Here is a 22,058-nt window from a genome sequence, read left to right on the forward strand (position 1 = left end):
GCACACAGTGAAGTGCCCAAGAGAGGGTGCCATCGCTGGAGGTGGATAGTGATCACCTTCAAATGACTTGTTTCATGTGTCAATCTTTTAATGTACAAACATAAAAAATGACAAACCAGAAAGCAGTTTTACATTGAACTAGCAGAGATGACTACATACAGCTCTTTTTGCAAACCCCATAACCAGATATTAAGTCAAGACAGCTGCTGCTAGATCCTAACCTTCAAGGCTAAACTGTCCTACCCCATTCACAGCAGCATCAGAGCTTCAAGCAAGGCCAGCCTTCTCAGGTCTTCACTCCTATATCTTCCTACTAAACCAAGAGGCCAGAGCAGAACAGGAAGGGTTGTGCTATTACCCAGAAGATAAGAACGGCCCCGGCAACTTCGTTTACTCCTTGGGGCTCTGTGCCCCCAGAATGATTTTAAGAGACCCCCATGTACATATGAGATTGGGCCCAAGTACAGATATTTTGGTCTGAACTGTGAGGCAAAGAAAGGGTGGGTTGAATGGTTTTAGGCCAGGGAGCAAGTGTCACAAATGCTACATCTCCAGTGAAATAAGGCATATACTGCTGTCCCCAAACACGATGAGGCAAGGAGTGGCTGCCAGACTAGTCCACCCACGTGGGAGACTCAAACCTGGGACTGTGCAAAAATAAAATCTGGACACTAAGGGCCCCCCTTTTAGTGAAAGCCAAGGCCCTAGAATAGATGCTTGAAAGTCTTTTATTAGTCACCCTGAATTAAAATGACAGTTCAGGTCACTCTGGAAAGAAGAGAAATACTAACTACCCTCTCTTCAAGTTTTAGTAGCCAATAGGAATCTGGGCTCTGAAAAGTCGCAAAACACTTTTTTTTCCAGATTATGAGCAGCTGTGGCAACTGGTCAAATGTGTGAGCAACAGGGAAGCTGAGTGATCCCTGTGAGCAGAGCTCACTGTGGTAGCTCATGGCCATGGGCAGCACAAGAGCATCACAACCTCCCCACTGGGACAGAATGCCCTGCTCCATCCAGCCACCCACAGGACCAAGGGGTGGCAGTGCTGGAAACAGATGAGTCCATGTTCCACACATAATGGTACGGAGTGACTGTTAATAGATACGGTTTAAGCACAGCATTTGGAGACTCCTCTAGATGTTCTGTTATTAAGTCTTAAGAGCTTAGAGCCTGGGAGGATTGAGAAACTCTAAAGAATTAAACCAAAAAAAAAAAAAAGAAAGAAAGAAAGAAAGAGGGTAGGAGGTGTCAAAGACACAAGAGCTCTTTGTAGATGCTGACTGGCTCACTTTGTCCCCAAGTTCATCTTAGAGCTCAAGCGAATTCAAGACACAAGGCAGAGACATTAGACCTGTGTCAAGGGCAAAAACTTCTGGTAGTAGCTCTTCGTGACGTCAATCATCAGCTCCTGGGTACATTCTGGGAGCTCCCCTGAGAAGAGTCCTGAGGAAAGAAAGACCTGGTCAACCACGAGGAGCCGGAGGAGGCCCACATGCAGCCCTGACTTCTGCTGAAACCTCTAGAAGTCTCCTTTCTTTAGTCATGAATGTCTAAATACTAGGTTTTCCATCTGGTGCTAACAGAATATTTCCACTGACCATATCTCCAAGATGATGTGAATATGTGTGTGTGTGAGAGAAACAACTAATACTTTCCCAAAGTGCAGAAATATATCCCAGGGACTTCCCTGGTGGCACAGTGGTTAAGAATCCGCCTGCCAATGCAGGGACACGGGTTCAAGCCCTGGTCTGGGAAGATCCCACATGCCACGGAGCAACTAAGCCCGTGCACCACAACTGCTGAGCCTGTGCTCTAGAGCCCGCTAGCCACAACTACTGAACCCGCGAGCCACAACTACTGAACCCACGAGCCACAACTGCTGAAGCCCACATGCCTAGAGCCCGTGCTCCACAAGAGAAGCCACCGCAATGAGAAGCCTGCGCACCACAACGAAGAGTGGCCACCACTCGCCACAGCTAGAGAAAGCCCGCACACAGCCATGAAGACCCAATGCAGTCAAAAATAAAAAAGTAAAAAAAAAAAAAATAAATAAAAAAAAAGAGAGAAATATATTCCAGGTAAAAGAGGTTAGTACATCATGGCATAACCTGAAGAGTTAAGGCAAATCTGACTACATCAGACGTTGTTCCAGGCAAGGATTTGTCCATCCCCTGGATTCTGGGGTGACGCCTGCTGGGCAAGCCGAGGTGAGAGCTCTTGAGGGAAGAAACTGCCCTGCTATTCATACAATGAAACTGAATCCAAGGCCTGAACATGCTAGTTATATTCAAATCACAGATGGAAGTAGAACAAAAACACCCTATAGAAAGACAAAAGATGTGGGAATCCTAATCCTAATCCAAGAATTTCTAGGAAAGAGGCACTCTCACACACTCTGGGTAGACGTGTAAACTCATACAACCGTTTGAAGAGCAATTTAGGAATATCTAGCAAAACTTTTAAAAGTTCATGCTCTGTGACCTGATAATCCAACTTTTAAGAATTTATTCTACAGATAATCTTGCCCAATTGCACAATATATGTACAAAAGCACCAATGCAGCAAAGTTTCTAATCATGAAAAACCAGGTGCAACTTCTTTTGATCCATTATGCCAGAGGATGATTAGTTATACTGTGGGACATTTATGCAATGAAAACCATGAAACCATTAAAAGGCATGAGGTGAATCTCACCATACTGACAAGAAAAGATGCCCAAGATATACTGTTAAGGAAGCAAGTTTCCTAACAGCACAGAGTATGATTCTGTTTATATATGTAAAAACAGTTTCACATTATACACACAAATATATATATAAACACACATACCTATACACTCATATGCATATAAAAACACACACATATGCTCTTGTATATATACAAAGAGAAAATAGGATAGAAAAAATGGTCTTAAAAGATACACAATTCTCACAGGCACCTTTTACAAACTAGCAGCCCATGTTAGATTTCCAAATATATGTTTAGTCTGTACAGTATTTAATCTCCTAAAAAAAATTAGTACTCAACAATTAAAAATTCAGAAATACCATAAAAATTCAGATTTTGAGCTCCTCATGAAACACCAGAAGTTCTCATGATATCATGTCTGTATTCTTAAACAGCTATGATAGGCTATTGCTTCAATCATTTACATGATCTGCCGGGCTCCTGTGGACATGTGAGTTTTTGGTCCCTAACCTAGATCCTTTCTGTACAGTTTGCCTTTCATTTTGACTCAGTTTCATGCTGTGGAGCCTTCCAAAAATATGCTAGTTTTCCTGCAACCCTATGCCTCTTCATTAAAGGGGGAGATTGCCAACGGCAGTATCTAGATGGTTAGCATTTGTTTGTGAAATCACATAAAATAAACCTGGGAAGTACCCTATCAGTGCAAAAAGTACTGGACTCTAAATAAGGAGTTCTGGGAGTTCCCTGGTGGTCTAGTGGTTAGGATTCAGTGCTTTCACTGCCGTGGCCCGGGTTCAATCCCTGGATGGGGAACCGAGATCCCAAAAGCTGAGGGGCCAAAAAAAAAAGAAAAAATTTTAAATAAATAAATAAATAAGGAGTCTTTAGTGCTTGTCAAAGCTTTCCCCCCAACTAGCTCCGATAAGTCGTACAACTCAACCTCTCTAGGCCTCAGTTTCCTCACCTATACAATGAACTCTAAGGTCCCAGGCAGAACCTCCACACACAGTGTTTATCTGGATTTCAAATATCTAGTAGTGCTTCCCTGCCATATGCCATCAGTGCTCAAAGACCATAAATTGGTTCTAAGGGCCTCGAATAAGTTAAAAGAGATTAAGATATTTCGTCAGCAATACACTTCTCATCTCAGCTCAGATGCTTGTCTCACAATTCCTAAAACAATCGCCAAGACTGTGCTGATCTAGCACTTGCTAAGAACTATTAAACTTTCTCACAGTGGGAACTCATTACGGGGAGAATTACTAAATAAAAGTCTCTTCCTCCTTTGCAAACAGAGGTGCATGAAAGAGCAGAATGGTCCATTTCCTCCCCAAAGAATCCTAGTGGATGATTCTGTACATCTTTGAAATTTGTATTGAGTGATCTAAGTAATGAGATTTTTAAAAATTGGAATAACAAATAAACCACCCAGTGGTTAGAGATCATATATTGTCAAATCTCTCTCTTCATATCATCTTCCATCTGTGAATCTGTGATGTGCCTTTGCATGCGTTACGTGATTTCCATTGCGTAAAACAACATGTAGAAGAGACGAGACTGTCTTGAGGTGGGGGTTGGGGAATGTGAGGTTTTCTTCTTCTTGCTTTTCGGTGTTTTCCAAGCTCTCTAGGATGAGCATGGATTGCTTTTGTCTCGTCACATGTTTATAATTTGGAACTCTGAGCTCATGAGGGCTTTGCATACGGGCAAAGGTCAAGAGATAATGTATTTGCTTCTCTCAGGTGTCCTAGAGCTCTCACTGGTCTTAGAGCATGTTTTATGGTAACTTTTCAGTTAGGGCATTCCTGGGCAGGGTGGGAAGTACAAGTTCAAACACCAACCAATGTGAAGGTAAGGCCATAGAATTCTTTGGACATACTTTTTATTTTTCCACCCAGAGCCCAGGCCAAGAGAGACATGCTTCCTCATACTTTTCCTGTGCTGGTGACAGATTTATCTAGTTATATTTTAGGTAGTATTTCTGAGTACTCTGTACCAGGAGAATGTTTAAGTTAGCTAGATCAACATACTGTTAGAGATAGAAATCGCATGCATTACTTTTGTGAAAGAAAATAAACTTGAGTTTTAATAATCAACACCCAAGGTTACCTGGGCAGCCTGAGAAGACGGTGAATGGTGGGACCACAGTTTCTGGGGGTAATACTGTGTTGTCGAGAATTTTGCAACAGTCTTTCAACACACACCGGCGCCCCTGAAATTAAAATCTTGTTAATAGGAAATAGACCAGGAAATGGGAGTAAAAGTTGTCTTGTCTGCTGTGTGGAATATATTTGTATTTTCTCCATTCATGATATCATACAATAGTCATGGACAGTGACAAGAGGCTTGGCTACTATTCCCTACTGCAGGTGGTACGTGACAAGCAGGAGGTAAAAATGTGAGTGTGTACGAATTTGAGGTGGGGGTCATACACTAGGGACAGTTCAAGTTACCTTAGGCATTTCATACTACATGAAATTCAATCTTCAAGAATTCCGTTTACTTTTCTTTCTTCCTTTTTTAAATAATTTAGTGGATATCTGTTGTTTTGCTTGTCCAACATCCACTTCCCCTTCTGCTGGTAACAGAAGCTATATTTTCCTTGGATACTGCCCCATCCCCATTTCAGTCCATGTGCTTCACCTCCCATCCCAAACTATGAACCCCAAGCCTGGCCACAGCCACTGGTTTAGGGAATTGGCGTATGAGCCGATGATGAATCTCAACGTCAGGGCTTCTGCTGGAACTACTGGGAAAGGAAGCTCTTTACAATGGGGATTCTAGAGGACAGGACAGAATCCTGGACCAGCCACTGGTTTCCATGAGGAAAGGACCTGACTGAGAGCCTCCCAGAGGAAAACAAAAAAGGGAAGGGGATTAATTCTCATGACATCAACTGAACCCCCAGAGTCACTTATGTATGAAACTAGGATCTACTTCTGTACCCTTGGTTCATATTAGCCAGTACATTCGTTTTGAACCTACCAATGTAAGGTCTGTTTGTTCTTTTGCCAATTCCAACTGGAAAAGTCTTGGCAGATTCTTCTGGATATGAAGTTATTAGTTCATTTGTTCTCCCATGGGTAAGTGGTACTTATTAGAAGGTTTAGGCTGGACATAATGTTTGACTTTATCCACTGTCATCAACTTTCAATTCTGCCATCACCCATGGCATTTTGGGGGCAAGAAATAAGGTCTGGGAGCTGCATCTCTTTCATGGCTTAAGGGAAAGGAGAGGCTTCTGTATACGATTAAAGTTATGTCTCAGACAACTTGCTGAGTAAATGAAAGATTGAATTTACATCATCCGGGTCTATAAGTTTACTTGTGTTCTGGTCAGATGATCTGATAAAACATCCCCAGGTGGCTGAGGATGTGGAACACCTAACAAATACCAGGATAATGCTAACCCATCTAGACCTTAGATTTTACCAAAGAATATGAAAGATACTTTGATTTGGTTGTGTTCAAATTTCCCCCCAGTATTAAATACCTAACTCTTATGTATGTCCAGGAACTCCTGGGTAGATTGCCAAATGAATTTTTCAAAAAGCTTATACCTCTAAGGTCTGAATTTCTTCAGTGGCTAACTAAGTTGTCTCCAGTTGGGTGGATAACAGCCAAGTTGGGCAACATCTTTAGGTCAGAAGCAAGTTATGACTGCAGCTCATTTCTCCTTGGAAAGTTTTCTTCCATGAATTACCTATTATTGGCAACATCAAAAATCTGGCAGATGGCCAGCTCCCCTGGTGACTCCCAAATTAACTCAAAGATGTCCTATGACGCCTAAGCTCCTAATAACTCAGACTAAGCACATGGGGCACTGAGTAAAAGGAGACAATGTGCTGCGTATGGCAGGACACATTCACAGACAGGGACCTGCAGACACAGGGCCCTGGAAGAGAGGGACAGTGGAAATGAACCTTCTCACCGTATACTACCAGCCACCACACAGCCTGAGGCCACCTGCTTTCTAGAGTTGGCCATTCTGCCCACTCAGAGAACTGTGCTCAATTGGGTTTCAGAGAATTCTGGGTAAACTGATCAATTACATGGCAGCAGAATAAAAAATGCAGGTACTTCTTAGGCATGAACGGCTTGGCAATAGCTGAGGAGATAAAAAGCTGAAACTACTTCTTTATTCTTTCCTGGAGAACTTTCCAAGAAGGAGTTAAGAACTACATGTTGCTAGTATTATAGCTACCCATATCTCCTTATGCAAGTTATTTAGCAAGTTACTTAAATCCTGTGAAATAGGATATGAAACCAAGCCCGTAGGGATGCTGTCAAGACTAGAGACAAAAGTAAAACTCATGGCATGGTAACAGTGCCTATTAATATTGCCTGTTAGGCTTTTCCTGCAGACATTTGGGCAATTCTGATTAACACCCACACCTTCACATATCCAAGCATAAGTTAGACTACCACATGAGATGCTACAGGAAGGATCCGTGTGTCATGAGGACAGTTGGACTCTAAATGAGTTCCTGCTAGCTCTGAGATTCTCAAAGGATCATTCTCCTGAGATTACTTGGGAATTTTTAAAGTCTCAGCAAATAAGTACTGTCAATACTGAACAATGACAATACCATGAATTGATGTTTTGAAAAGTGATACAAAAAGCAGAGCACCTAACAATAGGACTAGAATTCCCTAAGCTGTGGGAATAGCATTTGGGTTTTAACCGTTCAGACATTTGGCTCTGGGGCTAAAGGACAAGGCTACTATGATGATGTCTTCACATTGCTGAGGAGAATATCAGAAAAACCCAGCTGTGGCTTGGAAAGCCAGCTTTGGTCAAACAGTCAGAGTGAGGGGAGAGGGATTTCTTCTCCCTTTTCTCAACGTCAGCCCGAACCACAGATGTTCTGTCTCTAATACATACTAAGGAACTCCCCTGGAGAAGAATATTTGGCAAAACAACGACTTCCCTTAACTCTGAGTAACAAGTCAGACTGGAATGTTTTTCTCAGCAGTGGGGTTCTCCATTGCACTGTCCACCTTTGCTGTGCCCTCATGGCTCCTGGAATGTGACTGCATGGCTTCTGCAGGTTTTCTGATACTTTAGGGTCCTGGTCTTATCCAGAGCAGAGAACTGACTCTAAATTAAGGGGAGTGGCCATTTAAATGCATGAAAGGGGTCTTGGCTTTTCCCAGAATCTGAAGGACAAACATAAAATGTAGGAAACATTTTCCCTGAAAATTTAGGCAGTTTGGCTCTGATCATTAACATTCTTACTCAGGATGGTCTCAGAAATCCTAACTGAAATCAACCTCTTCATCTATGAAATACCAAGAAATTCAGCCTTGGAAAGCCCTGGTTGGGTTAAACAAACTGATATCGAGGCACCTGTGGACCAGGGTCCTACAGGTTCTGCTGAGGGAGGGGCCCCCTCGCACCTGGCACACCCAGCACCCTGAACTACATGCAGCTCCCTTAACGTCATGCCCGTTGGTGACTCTGACCCTTACACATGCCAATCTCTTCCCTGAAACACTCATTCTCCTCTGGTCTAGGAGCCAATTTTGATGTCCCCTTCAAGATCCCCTCACCCCCACCAGACTGTAAGATTCTTGAGGTGAAGCAACAGGTAGGCCACATAGCGGCATGGCTATTCATACCACTAGGGTTCAAATCCCGGCACTACAATTTACTAGCCTTGTCAAATCCCCTAATATCGAAGGTCTTCAGTCTCCTCACCTGAAAACAGGGATAATAACAGTACCTAGTACCCTTGGATGGTTGTGAGGATTAAATGAAATAATCAAAGGTAAGAATTTAACGTCATATGGAAGAGGTTCCATAAAGGTTAGCCATGATTATTAATGCCTAGGAAAAACGCCAAATTCAGTAATAGTTCTGACAGACCAGTAGACCAGAAAGGACTTCTACCCTGCTTGATGACAGCAGCGGAAGCCCACTGATGTGAGGGATGCGAGCTAGAGAGAGAGTGAGGCTGCTCAGCCAGCCAAGTCACCATACTCACAATCACACAGTTCTTGCCAACGTGAACATAAGAGCCAATCTGAGCTGCGTTGACCACACAATCTTCCTCAATAAACACATGGTCCCCAATATGTAGAGGAAAAAATGCAACGCTATAGAAGAAAAAGAAGATGAACAAAGAAAGGTCAAGTTGATGTACTTTTGGTCAAGGTTTATAGAACTAAAGATAGTAATCCCAACTCCATCGTCTTTTCTTAGTAAGACTGTTCCTAGCAAGGAAAGAATCCTCAGGCTAAGGAATTCTATAATGTTGAAGAAAATGCATGTGACTACTAAATTGAAATCAGAAATATCAGACCAAGGAAATGTGAAAGGAAATAGCAAAACAGTAAGAGCAAAACCTTCAAAGCTGAAAAATCTGGCACCAAATAAAAACAAATGAATGTTTTGCTCATTCCTGCCTCCTTTGAAAATGCCCACAGATCACATTTTCATTAATCTGCTCTATAATCTTTCAGGGGACTGATGTGAGGTTCATGGGATATAATTCCCAACATGCTAAAATTGTATATATTGACTGGTTTTATTGAGAGTCTACTATATGCCAGACTCTATGCTAGGAACTGGGGAATACAATGGTGAGCAAAAGGGATGCAATCATGCCCACGGAGCTTATAAACAAGAGAAGAAAAGAGAGATTAAATAAATAATTAGTTACAACTGTGATAAGTGCTACAGAGGAAAAACACCACATTATGAGAGCATATAACTAAAAGACTTTACTCAGACTGGAGGTTAAGTAAAAGCTTAACTGAAAGTGACATTTAAGCCAGGACTTAAGGAGTCAGTCGGCTATCTCCAGACTTGTGACATCATTCCCATTCTCCAGGACTCCTCAAATGTCATTGACAGTGGTCTGTGATCATATTTACAAGAAATTTCGGTACCTTGGGATGTAAAATATTTGGACTAGAACTAATATAAAGCAGCTGGATGCTCACTGGCTCTTTCCAGTCCTGTGTTCTATTTTGTCAGGAATATTTTGTCAGAGATGATACCTGTCCTCCACAGACCTATATTTTATTTAAATCTTCCTTAATTCATTTGCATTTTTGGTCTGGACTCCTTGTGTGGCAATGGATTCCTTGATCTTATCTTAGTCTACAACAGTACTATCAACTCCTTAATTTTAAATTAAAAACTCCAAACTTTATACTATTATCTGATCCTGGTATTGAGATATACAGGGGAGGAAATTGACATTCACCTTCTATTCATGTGTTGCTATTTACACTTTCGTATTTCTATATTTCTCATATGGACTATTCTAATTTACACTTCCCTCCATTCACCAATCAACTTCTTATTCATTCTCAGTCCTCTTCCTGGACCATATCCAGCCCAATAATGCCTTTATCAGGAGGTGGAGTCAACAACTCTAGCAGAGCATCAGTCACTGTATGAAACCATGAAAGGGCATCACAGGGTTTTCTGATTTCCACTCAATAGTCCTTTTCTTTAATTTTAAAAAATATTTATTAATTTTTTGGCTGCGCCGGGTCTTAGTTGCAGCACATGAGATCATTAGTTGCGGCATGTGGACTTCTTAGTTGCAGCATGCGGACTTCTCAGGTGCAGCATGCATGCAGGATCTAGTTCCCTGACCAGGGATCGAACCCGAGCCCCCTGCATTGGGAGCACAGAATCTTAACCCACTGGACCACCAGGGAAGTCCCCTCCCCTCAACAGTCTTCTGAGGGACTTCCCTGGTGGTCCAGTGGTTAAGACTCTGCGCTTCCACTGAAGGGGGCCCAGGTTTGATCCCTGGTCAGGGAATTAAGACCCCACATGCCGGGCTTCCCTGGTGGCGCAGTGGTTGAGAGTCCGCCTGCCGATGCAGGGGACGCGAGTTTGTGCCCCGGTCTGGGAAGATCCTACATGCCGCGGAGCGGCTGGGCCCGTGGGCCATGGCTGCTGAGTCTGCGCGTCCAGAGTCTGTGCTCCGCAACAGGAGAGGCCACAACAGTGAGAGGCCCGCGTACCGCGCAAAAAAAAAAAAAAAAAACAAACAAGATCCCACATGCCGCACAGCACAGCCAAAAAAAAAAAAAAAAGGAAAAAATAGCCTTCTGAGCTAATGAGCAAATGCTTTCATTTAAATTTCATATGATTTACAATGACTCCCTGCTCCAATTCCTGTACATAATGAAAGCCTGGAGCCCAACATCACTATGGGAAATGCAGGACGATTCCTGCATGATATACACCCAGGTATGGTAGTCTGAGTTAGCTGCCCTCTTCTCTGTTCCTCCCTAACCATGTTCATGCCCCAGTGACAGGAGTATTCCATTCTATAGTGGCTATCATGTTACAGCATCACATTCTATAGTAGCTTTCTGTTTATGTAATTATTTCTATCACTAGGTTGTTGGGGGTTTTTTGTTCTTTGTTTTTTATTTTTTTGCGGTACGCAGGCCTCTCACTGTTGTGGCCTCTCCCGTTGCGGAGCACAGGCTCCGGACACGCAGGCTCAGCGGTCATGGCTCACGGGCCCAGCTACTCTGCAGCATGTGGGATCTTCCCAGACTGGGGCATGAACCCATCATGTTCCCTGCATTGGCAGGCGGACTCTCAACCACTGCGCCACCAGGAAAGCCCTGTTGTTGCTTTTTTAATTGAGGTATAGTTGATTTCCAATATATACGTTTCAGGTGTACAACATAGTGATTCACAATTTTTAAATGTTATACTCCACTTATAGTTATTATAAAATATTAGCTATTATTCCCTGTGCTGTAAGACATATCCTTGTAGCTTATTTATTTTATATGTAGTAGTTTGTACCTCTTAATCCCCTACCCCTGTCTTGCCCCTCCTCCTTCCCACTGGTAACCACTAGTTCGGTATATCTGTGAGTCTGTTTCTTTTTTGTTCCATTCACTAGTTTGTTTTACTTCTAACACTAGGTTTTGAGACCCTGTTTGATCCATCTTTATATGCTCAGCTTATAACCTAGTGACTGGCATAAGGAAAGCACTCAATCAATGCTTGTTGAATTCTTGGATGAAAAGCAGACGGTGCCATAGGTAGGAACCAGGAGGGCAAAGGGAGAGAGAGGCAAAGAGAATACCATCATATCAAGCATAGCGGTCGGTTTTCCTGCCCTGCCCATGCCCTTTCTTAGACAATCCTTATGCCCACTGAGAGATCAGTGGGCCTGACTTGACCCTGCTCTCTGGGTCAAAGCTGTTTTTAGACTGAGGGTGGGCACTTAACTCAAACTGAGCCAATTAGATTCTCTCTCCCAACATTTTGTTAATAGGACCTAAAATCTCTGGTTGGTATCCACTGGAAGCCTAAATGGAGAAGTGATGTAAAAAAACGGGCTGAGGCAGCAAGGTTGGCTCCATGAGAAAAGCCGGAAGATATAGCTGAAAGAAAAAAGAGGGAAGCAGAAGTGCAGAGAGAAGAACAGTTAAGAAACATATAACCTTGGTAACAGAGCAGTAGCCAGATAGAATAGTGGTCTTGATTCTGGCTAGCTGTCCAGTTCCAGGTTCTAGTCCCTTGTGAAGCCTGACCCATTTTTCTACCCTTAAATTCCATCAAATATGCCTATGGCTGTTTAATCAGAACCCCCTTTGCTTTTGCCGGCTTAAGTGGATTGTTTCTGGCAACTGACCACCAACTAGACGAAGACAACCAACACCAGAGTTGTGTTCATTATGGTGAATTCTTACTTAGTGTCCCAAACGATACCGTAGACCTGCTCCTTCCCCCACAACTCAACGCAGGGACAGTACCACCAGTAGCAGCATCTTGCCCAAGGCTGAATCAGGTCATTAAATTACATACCCTTTGCTGAATTTCTTGAATGGTGGCCTTATGACACTCCGACTTTTCACAACACAATGACGTCCAACTCTTACATTTGCCAGATCCCCTCGAATAATACAGTCATTCATCACAATGGTCTATAAAACAAAGCATATTTTAAAAAGCTACTAACATAGCCTAAAACATAATGAAAAAGAGTGGGAAACCAGACAGTTTGAGAGTTATGCTATACTCTACTGAATCACCTGTTCTGTCAAAAGGGATAACTTTTAAGGTAAAGAGAACTGCCCTCATAATACTGATTGCAGTTCAAGATGTTCCCAGTACCTCACAAGCTTTGCCCTTATTATCCCATGAATAGGACTCAATGGATGGACAAACATTTATTGAGAATACCTGTGGTAGACCTGGTCTGTCCATCTCCTCAGATGCGCTCGGTTCCACTTGCCCCCAAGCCTTGGCTGCTTGCTCAGTGAGAGTCCTGGCTGTTCTCACCTTTGTCTAATCTCCTAACACTACTATCTCCAACTTCATGCTCCAGAGGTGGACCCACAGAGGTTCTGCTTCCTCTCGCAATTTCTGGACCCAGATTATGTGCTACACTGCAAGGTGTGATATCTGGCTTCCCCAGAGGTTGCCAGGAGGGGCTGAATAACACAACCCAGAAACTGGGGGGAACTAATGCCCCATACTTGGTAAAGAGTAGGCATTCTTGAAATGTCTGCTGAATAAATGAGGTTTAAAAAAAAAAAGTGCACGTGGCTGGGGTTGCGGCTGGGAAAGTAAGCAAGGGACCAGATCATGAAGAATTACCTGTGCTGAGTACAGAAGTTCAGATGTTTTTCCCTAGCAGGTATAAGGAATCAATGAAAGTTTCTAAGCAGAGGATTAACACAAGTGAAGCTTCATTTTAGAAATATTACTCTGGAAGCAGTCTGGAGCCTGAATGGAGGCAGGCAAGACTGGAGGGGAAGTGACCCTTCAGATGGATCAAGGTGAAATGAGATGGTGGGCCTTACCTAAGGCAAAAGCGGTACATCAGGAAAAGAGAAATAAATCAGAGGCAGAGGAATCTGAGCAATCCTTTAGATCCAGCTACCAAGTTAGAGGAAGGAGAGGGGGACAGAGATCACATTAAGCAACACTGTGTAAACAGAATCAGCTAAATTCAGAAATTTGAAAATACTGCAGGACAGTGAGCCAGTTTCCCCAACATATAAATGGCATGCGGAGAAAAATGAGGCAGGGAATGAGAACTGTTACAGATTCAAAGAGACTTAAGAGACACATCAACCAAACAGTAATGTGTACCTGACCTTGTTTGGATCCTGATTTGAACAAGCCAACTGTAAAAAGACATCTTAAGATAATGGAGGGACTTCCCTTGTGATGCAGTGGTAAGAATCCGTCTGCCAATGCAGAGGACATGGTTCAATCCCTGGTCCAGGAACATTCCACATGCCGTGGAGCAACTAAGCCCGTGCATCACAACTACTGAGCCTGCACTCTAGAGCCTGTGTGCCACAACTAATGAGCCCATGTGCCACAACTACTGAAGCCCGCACGCCCTAGAGCCTGCATGCTGCAACTACTGAAGCCCGCGCACTCCAGGGCTCGTGTGCTGCAACTACTGAGCCTGCGTGTTGCAACCACTGAAGCCCACACGCTTAGAGTCTGTGCTCCGCAACAAGAGAAGCCACCGCAAAGAGAAGCCCACGCACCACAATGAAGAGTAGCCCCCACTCGCCGCAACTAGAGAAAGCCCAGGCACAGCAATGAAGACCCAATGCAGCCAAAAAAAAAAAGATAATGGAAAGACTGAACATGGACTGAGGATTAGATTAGATGATATTAGGGAATAACTGGTTTTTTAAAAAATATATTATAATAACGGTCCGCTATACATTTTTTAAAGCCTTTAAATATTAGTGATATACATTGAAATATTTATGGGTGAAATAATATTATGCTTGCAATTTGCTTTAAAATATTCCACTCCAAAATTGGTTTGAACTTGGCAGGTGAGTATAGAGATGAAGCAAGAATGCCAGAATATTGCTAATTGTAGAAGCTGGTGAATAAGTATATAGGGACTCATTATATGTTCTCTCTACTTTTTTTTTTTTGCGGTATGTGGGCCTCTCACTGTCGTGGCTTCTCCTGTTGCAGAGCACAGGCTCCGGACGCACAGGTTCAGCAGCCATGGCTCACGGGCCTAGCCGCTCCGTGGCATGTGGGATCTTCCCGGACCGGGGCACGAACCCGTGTCCCCTGCATTGGCAGGCGGACTCTCAACCACTGTGCCACCAGAGAAGCCCTGTTCTCTCTACTCTTAAATGTGTCCTAAGAGTTCCATAACAACACTGCTCATCTATAAAAAGTAATGAACTACTAATCCATGAATATATCCAACAACATGGATAAATCCAAAAACATTATGCTGAGGGAAAGCTGACCCCCCCCCCAAAAAGTACATGATTCCAATTACAGGAAACTTGAGAAAATGCAAAACTAACCTCTATTAGTTTTATATAGGTTACCTGGGCAAAGCTAGAAGAAGGCTTGACTGCAGAGGGACACAAGGAAACTAGGGTGATGGAAATATTTTATATCTTGACTGTGGTACTAGTTGCATAGATGTCCACATCAGCCAAACCTTTTCAAACTGCATATTTAAAATGGGTACACTTTATTGTATGTAATATACCTAAATAAAAATGATTTAAAAAAAATAAATTTATTTATTTTGTTTTTGGCTGCGTTGGGTCTTTGTTGCTGTGTGTGGGCTTTTCTCTAGTTGTGGTGAGCGGGGGCTACTCTTCGTTGCAGTGCGTGGGCTTCTCATTGCGGTGGCTTCTCCTGTTGCGGAGCACGGGCTCGGCTCTAGGCACATGGGCTTCAGTAGTTGTGGCTCGCGGGCTCTAGAAGTGCAGGCTCAGTAGTTGTGGCACACGGGCTTAGTTGCTCCACAGCCTGTGGGATCTTCCCGGACCAGGGCTCGAACCCGTGTCCCCTGCACTGGTAGGTGGATTCTTAACCACTGCGCCACCAGGGAAGTCCTAAAAGTGATTTTTTTTTAATGTTCCATTATAAAGTATTTAAAAAGAAAAAAAAAAAGAAGAGATTTTATATGACTCGGTCATTGTTTAGATGTTGGGTAAGAGAAAAAGAATCTAGGACAGGGTGAGCAACTCTGGGGATTAGATGATAAATTCAGTTTTGAAATTCTGAGTTTGTGGAATCTGTGGGATGACCAACAGGCAGTTGTAAATAAAGGTCTGGGGCCCAAGACAGAATGTCAGTCTAGAGAAGTAGATGGGAACACCTCAAATATAGGTGAATTTAGATAAATCACTAGCCAGAACATGAGGCTCTGAGAAGATACTAAAAAAGAAATGGGCTCACACCTGGAAGAGTTTACCAATCTGACCCACATATGTTCAGTCTATAAAACCTCTATCGGTAAAGAGAAATTTTCACATCTGCTGCTGATTGTAAAGTATTACAGGTCCTCTTGGTTTGTTTTGTTTTGTTTTTGTTTTTTTGGCTGTGCCATTCAGCTTGCGGGATCTTAGATCCCTGACCAGGGATTGAACCCAGGCCCCGGCAGTGAAAGTGCCGAGTCCTAACTACTGGAATGCCAGGGAATTCCTCTCTTGGTTTTTAAAAGCTATCTTCTTCAAGCTTAGAGAGATGTCTATTTCTAGTACATAATTCTTTCATCTGAGATCCTTAATTTACTTCAATCATTGTTTTTCAGCTTGTGTTTCCATCTACAATCAGAGAAAATGACTTATTTTTCTTTTGGAAGGAAACAGAATACCAAGAGTGCTGAGTATTTGGTAATGGCTGTTATTGTTTTATTGTGTTTTAAGTAAAGATAACAATCTTAATCTAGAAATAAAGAAAATCCATATAAGTCCCTCAGTCAGCCTAAATTACATTCCCACTGAGGAAGCAAACACACAAAAAACATAAGAAGGAAACGATATCACAGATGGTCAAAGAAATTTAGCAAGCGGTATTCAAACCCTGGTTTCCTATCTCATAAAGAATGGAGCTAAAGAAGAGAAGTCAGATTAAAAATAGAGACAACAGGGTGTTAAAATGAAAGGAGGTGCCTAAAAAGACCTTTCAGGGAGAAAAACAGTATTAAAGCAGACTTCACCGAACTCAACAAGGACAAGGCAGAGGTGGCAAGTTGGGGGTCTGAGGGCTGTACCTAGAAATGGTTTTCTCTGGCCTCTGCAGCCATTTTTATCATTTAAATTAGATGCTATTATGTGAATACTAGGACACTTTACATTTTTAAAAAATCCAGATTTCCAGTTTCTTTTGAGAAGAACAGAAGCTCTGCAAGTACAGGTCTGCACTCCCACATGGCAACAATCAGCCCGAGCTTAGCTAGGTCCTGTATTCTCCAATTCACTAGGCCCCACCATTCTGGTTTACACCCAGTCCTCTTTGCTCATCTGATCCCTGTCTCTTCCTGCAGGCACTGTGACACCCGATGGAAGAGCTCAGGAAAACAGAAATGTCAAAGTTCTGAAAGGGACAGGGACTGGAAACAAAAATGGATTGTTCATAATAACAAAAAGCTGGAAACAAAATAACTATCCACCCATAAGAGAGGGAATAAACCGAATTGTACACAGCAGTGAAAATGCATAAACCACAATGAATATTAAAAACTAAGCTGAGAACAATGTTACTTACTAAATGTAATATATGTTTTCTATTGTCATTATTACAATAACTGAGGGTAAAAATAGTAAGTCACAGAAAACCAAGTAAAGCTAAACAATATATATTATTTAGAAATACACACGTATGTGGTAAAAATTTTGTTATGAAAAATAAAGAATTTATGACAGAAAGTTCAGAATAGTGGTATCCTCTTAGAAGGAGGTAGAAGAAAGAAATGGGAGAGGAACTTCAGGCTGTACTGTATTATTATGCATTGATTATGTTCCAGTTCTTCAGTTGGGTGGTGGGTTCATGGTGTTGATTTAATTTTTATGCTTCATAACATATATATCGCATATCAGTCTTCTGTGTGCACCAAATATTGCCAAATAAAACGCCTTTCAAAAAAGAAACAGAGGGCTTCCCTGGTGGCGCAGTGGTTGAGAGTCCACCTGTCGATGCAGGGGACACGGGTTTGTGCCCCGGACTGGGAGGATCCCACATACCGCGGAGCGCCTGGGCCCATGAGCCATGGCTGCTGAGCCTGTGCGTCCGGAGCCTGTGCTCCGCAACGGGGGAGTCCACAGCAGTGAGAGGCCCGCGTACCACAAAAAAAAAAAAAAAGAAACAGAAACAGAGGGCCCCGAATAACCAAATCAACCTTGAGAAAGAAGAAGTTGGAAGACTCATATTTCCTGATTATAAAATTTACTACAAGTCTACACAGTAAGCAAAATAGTGTAGAACTAGCATAAGGACAGATGTATCAACTATGGAATAGAACTGAGAGTCCAGAAAGTAACCCATACATCTGTGGCCAGATTATTTTCTATAAGGATGACAAGACCATTCAATGGGGAAAGAACAATCTCTTCAACAAGTGGTGCTGGTACAAGTAGATTTCCACCCCTCCCAAAATTAATTAATTAGGACCCCAACCTCACATCATATGCAAAAATTAACTCAAAATGGATCAACGACCATTTAAATACAAGTGCTAAAACCATAAAACTCTTAGAAGAAAACATAGGAGTACATCTTCATGATCTTGGGTTTGGCAAGGATTCTTAGATATACGACATCAAAAATTTAAGCAACAAAAGAAAAAATAGATAAACTGGACTTCATCAAAATTAAAAATTCTTGGGCTTCCCTGGTGGCGCAGTGGTTGAGAGTCTGCCTGCCAATGCAGGGGGCACGGGTTCGTGCCCCGGTCCAGGAAGATCCCACATGCCACGGAGCGGCTGGGCCCGTGAGCCATGGCCGCTGAGCCTGCACGTCCAGAGCCTGTGCTCTGCAATGGGAGAGTCCACGACAGTGAGAGGCCCCCGTACCGCAAAAAAAAAAATAAATAAAATAAAAACTCTTGTGTATCAAAGAACATTATCAAGAAAGTAAAAAGACAATCTACAGAATGGTAGAAAATATTTGCAATCATAAATCTGATAAGGATTTAATACCCAGAATATAAAGAACTCCTAAAATTCAACAACAAAGAGACAACAAGATTTTAAAATGGTCAAAGGACTGAATAGATATTTCTCCAAAGATATGCAAATGGCCAATAAGATAAAAGATGTTCATCATCATTAGACATTAGGGAAATGCAAATAACACTACTATATATAAAAGATAACTAATAAGAACCTACTGTATAGCACAGGGAACTCTATTCAGTGCTCTGTGATGACCTATATGGGAATGGAGTCTAGCAGAGAGTGGACATATGTATATGGATGGCTGATTCACTTTGCTGTACAGCAGAAACTAACACAACGTTGTAGATCAACGATACTCCAATAAAATATTAATTAAAAAAAAAAACAAAATGAGGGGCTTCCCTGGTGGCACAGTGGTTAAGAATCCGCCTGCCAATGCAGGGGACACAGATTTGAGCCCTGGTCTGGGAAGATCCCACATGCTGCGGAGGAACTAAGCCAGTGCACCACAACTACTGAACCTGAGCTCTAGAGCCCATGAGCCACAACTACTGAGCCCACGTGCCACAACTACTGAAGCCCACACACCTACAGCCCATGCTCCACAACGAGAGGCCACCACAGTGAGAAGCCCGTGCACTGCAATGAAGAGTAGCCCCCGCTCGCCACAACTGGAGAAAGCCCGCGCACAGCAACAAAGACCCAACAGAGCCAAAAATAAAATAAATAAAGTAACTAATTAAGAAAAAACCACACAATGAAATACTGAATACCTTTCATATACACATCCAAAAAACAAAAAAACAGAAAATAACAAGTGTTCATGAGAAATTGGTACTCTCTTGCATTGTGGTGGGAACGTAAAATGGTGCAATTTGGCAGTTCTCCGCAAAGCTAAAAAATAGAACTGCCATATGACCCAGACACCCCCGCCCCTAGGTATGTAATAAATAACTGAAAACAGAGCTCAAATATATCCTTGTATGCCAATGTTCATTGCAGCAATACTCACAATAGTGGAAAGGTAGAAGCAATCCAAGTGTCCATCAACAGATGAATAAATAAACAAAATGTACATATATACAATGGAATATTATTCAGTCATGAAAAGGAATAAAATTCTGATACGTGTGGATGAGCCTTGAAAACATTATGCTAAGTGCAATAAGCCAGCCCAAAGGACAAATCTTGAATGATTGTGCTTAACTGACATATCTAGAATAGGCACATTCATAGAGACAGAAAGTAGATTGAGGTTACCAGGGTCTGGGAGGAAAGGGGATGAGAGTTATTCCTTAATGGGTTCAGAGTTTCCGTTTGAGTGATGAAAATGTTTTAGAAATAGATATAGTGGTGATGATTGAACAACACTGTGAATATAATTAATGTCAATGAACTGTATACTTAGAAGTGCTTAAAATGGCGAATTTTGTCATAAATACACACACACACACACACACACACACACACACACACACAAATCTTCCCTACAAAATCACAGAAAATGTTTTGGAATTAGCTGAAGGATTTCAAAAAAAACTCCACATATTTGCTAATGAGTCAGATGGAGTTAACTGAATTTTCTAATTTTGTACTGAAACAGTGTATCTATAATTACTAATTACATCTAACTACCAAACTATATTTCTTTTCCATTAAATCTCATGGTATGATGGGTTAACAGACACAGTAATTGTGTCTCTACTGAAAATATCTGTGATCTTTGGATTACGGTGAGATTATTTTACCTCTAGAAGTTGCAGATTTAATATTTCAAGGAAAATTGAGTGTTCCTAATGGCAGGAAGAAACTATGGACTTCAGTGTTTGTCAAGCTCAAATATATCTTGAAATTTTCTCTGGTTCTGAAGTGTTCTAATATTATCCCAGGTTTATGCTCATCTCTGTGCTATTTCAGTTTTTTCAGACTACAAGATTCTGAGCCTTTCACATTCCATTTTTCAAATGCATTTCAGACTTCAGTTACTTTCCCAATTCTCAAATTAATTTTAAGTTTCAGTTAATAATGAATCATTAATTAGTAAACAGATAATTATATCAGTATCACTTTAGTTTCTACACTAAAATACTGTGCTGTCTATTTATGTTTTGTGTCCAGTAATACAGGACACACTACAATACTGTCTAATAATTTCAGTGCTTGGTGTCATTGTATTTTGTGCCTGGAATAACAGGAAAAAGGCTTTCTGTTGCCTCTTTTTACGGCATCTTTTTTGTATTCAATAAATCCAATTTGGAAAATTAAAAAAGAGAGAGAATTTTAGCATATATAGCAATAAATGGGAGATATTTCATCTGCCCTGCTAATGTGATAATCAGTGGAAAGAAAGCAGAAATATGCATCCCGGAGCTGGCTGTGTCCCTTACCTTGCCGTTGAGAACGATGTTCTGACTTCCACACAGTACAGATTGGCGACTAACTTTGTTCCCAGATGCCTGAAAGGAAACAGCAGAAAACAGAGGTGAGCAAACTGAGTGGGTTCTGGGCTACAGGTTTCCACCAAGAAAGCTCATACTGGAGAGAAAAGGACTTGCAATGGGGTGTCGTCTGCAATGGAATGAGTCAGGATATCAAAAAAGCAAGGATGAATTAGGAACTTAGGGATTCAAGGAACAGACCCAGAAATTGGATGTGGTACGTCTATAGCCTAGCGGCAGCAGAGACACAAATTCGTCTCTCATTTCTATACTTCGGTTTTACAGCCCTAAAAACAGGATAATGGCTTTACCAATAGCATAGAGTTGTGAGAATTCAATGAAAAAATAAAGAGTAATGCTGACTGAGCACTAACCCAGTTTCGAGCAATTTACACACATCTACATACAGTTTGTACTGACTATAAAGAACCTAACAACAACAACAAAAAGAACCTAACAGTCTTTAGCACGTAGTAATAAATTATGACACATTAGTTTAAAAAAAATTTTTTTAAGGCCTGAAGCCCAGAGCTGTAATTATCAGGATGGATGAGACTTGTCCTGCTTTCTGGAAGGCGTTTTATCTCTACGAGGAAATCAGGAATAAATTTTTAAAAGCCTAAACTGGCCATGCAAGGAATACATAAGAAAGCTAGACCATACATGAACTCTCACTGTGTAATCTCGGACTAAACGCCAAAGGGAACTGGGGTGGGGCAGGGATAGGATGGAGACGGCGGCCTCAGGGGATGCAGGCTTGGAGAGGGGAGGGCAGATGTCTGGACACGCGCACCGTCTCGATGTACTCGGACTTGTTGTAGAGAAGCTCGCCCAACTCCATGACCACCAACGCCTCTGCACAACTCCGACTCCTGTCAAAGCCTGTCCGCCTGTCTCTCCGCCTGAGACTCCGACTACTTCCGGCTGCTCCTCCACTTCCGCTCTGGGCGGTCTGCGGTCTCATCCATAGCTCGGCTCTCCGCTAGGTAGCCTCGCTCCATTGCTCTGCGGTCTCTGGCTGCG

At 42.1% G+C, this 22,058-nt stretch overlaps 1 protein-coding gene across 2 annotated transcripts; it reads right to left on the reverse strand.

Annotated features, from left to right (window-relative positions):
• Positions 1–67: 67 nt before the first annotated feature.
• Positions 68–21,996, reverse strand: DCTN5 (dynactin subunit 5; the record flags this gene model as incomplete). 2 transcript variants are annotated; one of them, XM_082644210.1, is made up of 6 exons in its annotated part: positions 21,829–21,982; positions 20,985–21,053; positions 12,491–12,609; positions 8,676–8,787; positions 4,798–4,900; positions 68–1,443 (listed from the first exon to the last, which is right to left on the reverse strand). In XM_082644210.1, exons 1-6 carry the CDS (start codon positions 21,874–21,876, stop codon positions 1,346–1,348), a joined length of 549 nt encoding a protein of 182 aa, XP_082500336.1. In that variant the 5' UTR covers positions 21,877–21,982. The 2 variants fall into 2 exon arrangements, with proteins under 2 accessions (XP_082500336.1, XP_082500337.1); XM_082644211.1 differs by lacking the exons at positions 68–1,443; positions 4,798–4,900; positions 8,676–8,787; positions 12,491–12,609 and adding an exon at positions 16,901–17,017 and having other exon boundaries at positions 21,829–21,996.
• Positions 21,997–22,058: the final 62 nt, after the last annotated feature.

Source organism: Mesoplodon mirus, assembly GCF_964341445.2.
Source record: "Mesoplodon mirus genome assembly, chromosome: 15".
NCBI classification, from domain to species: Eukaryota; Metazoa; Chordata; class Mammalia; order Artiodactyla; family Ziphiidae; genus Mesoplodon; species Mesoplodon mirus.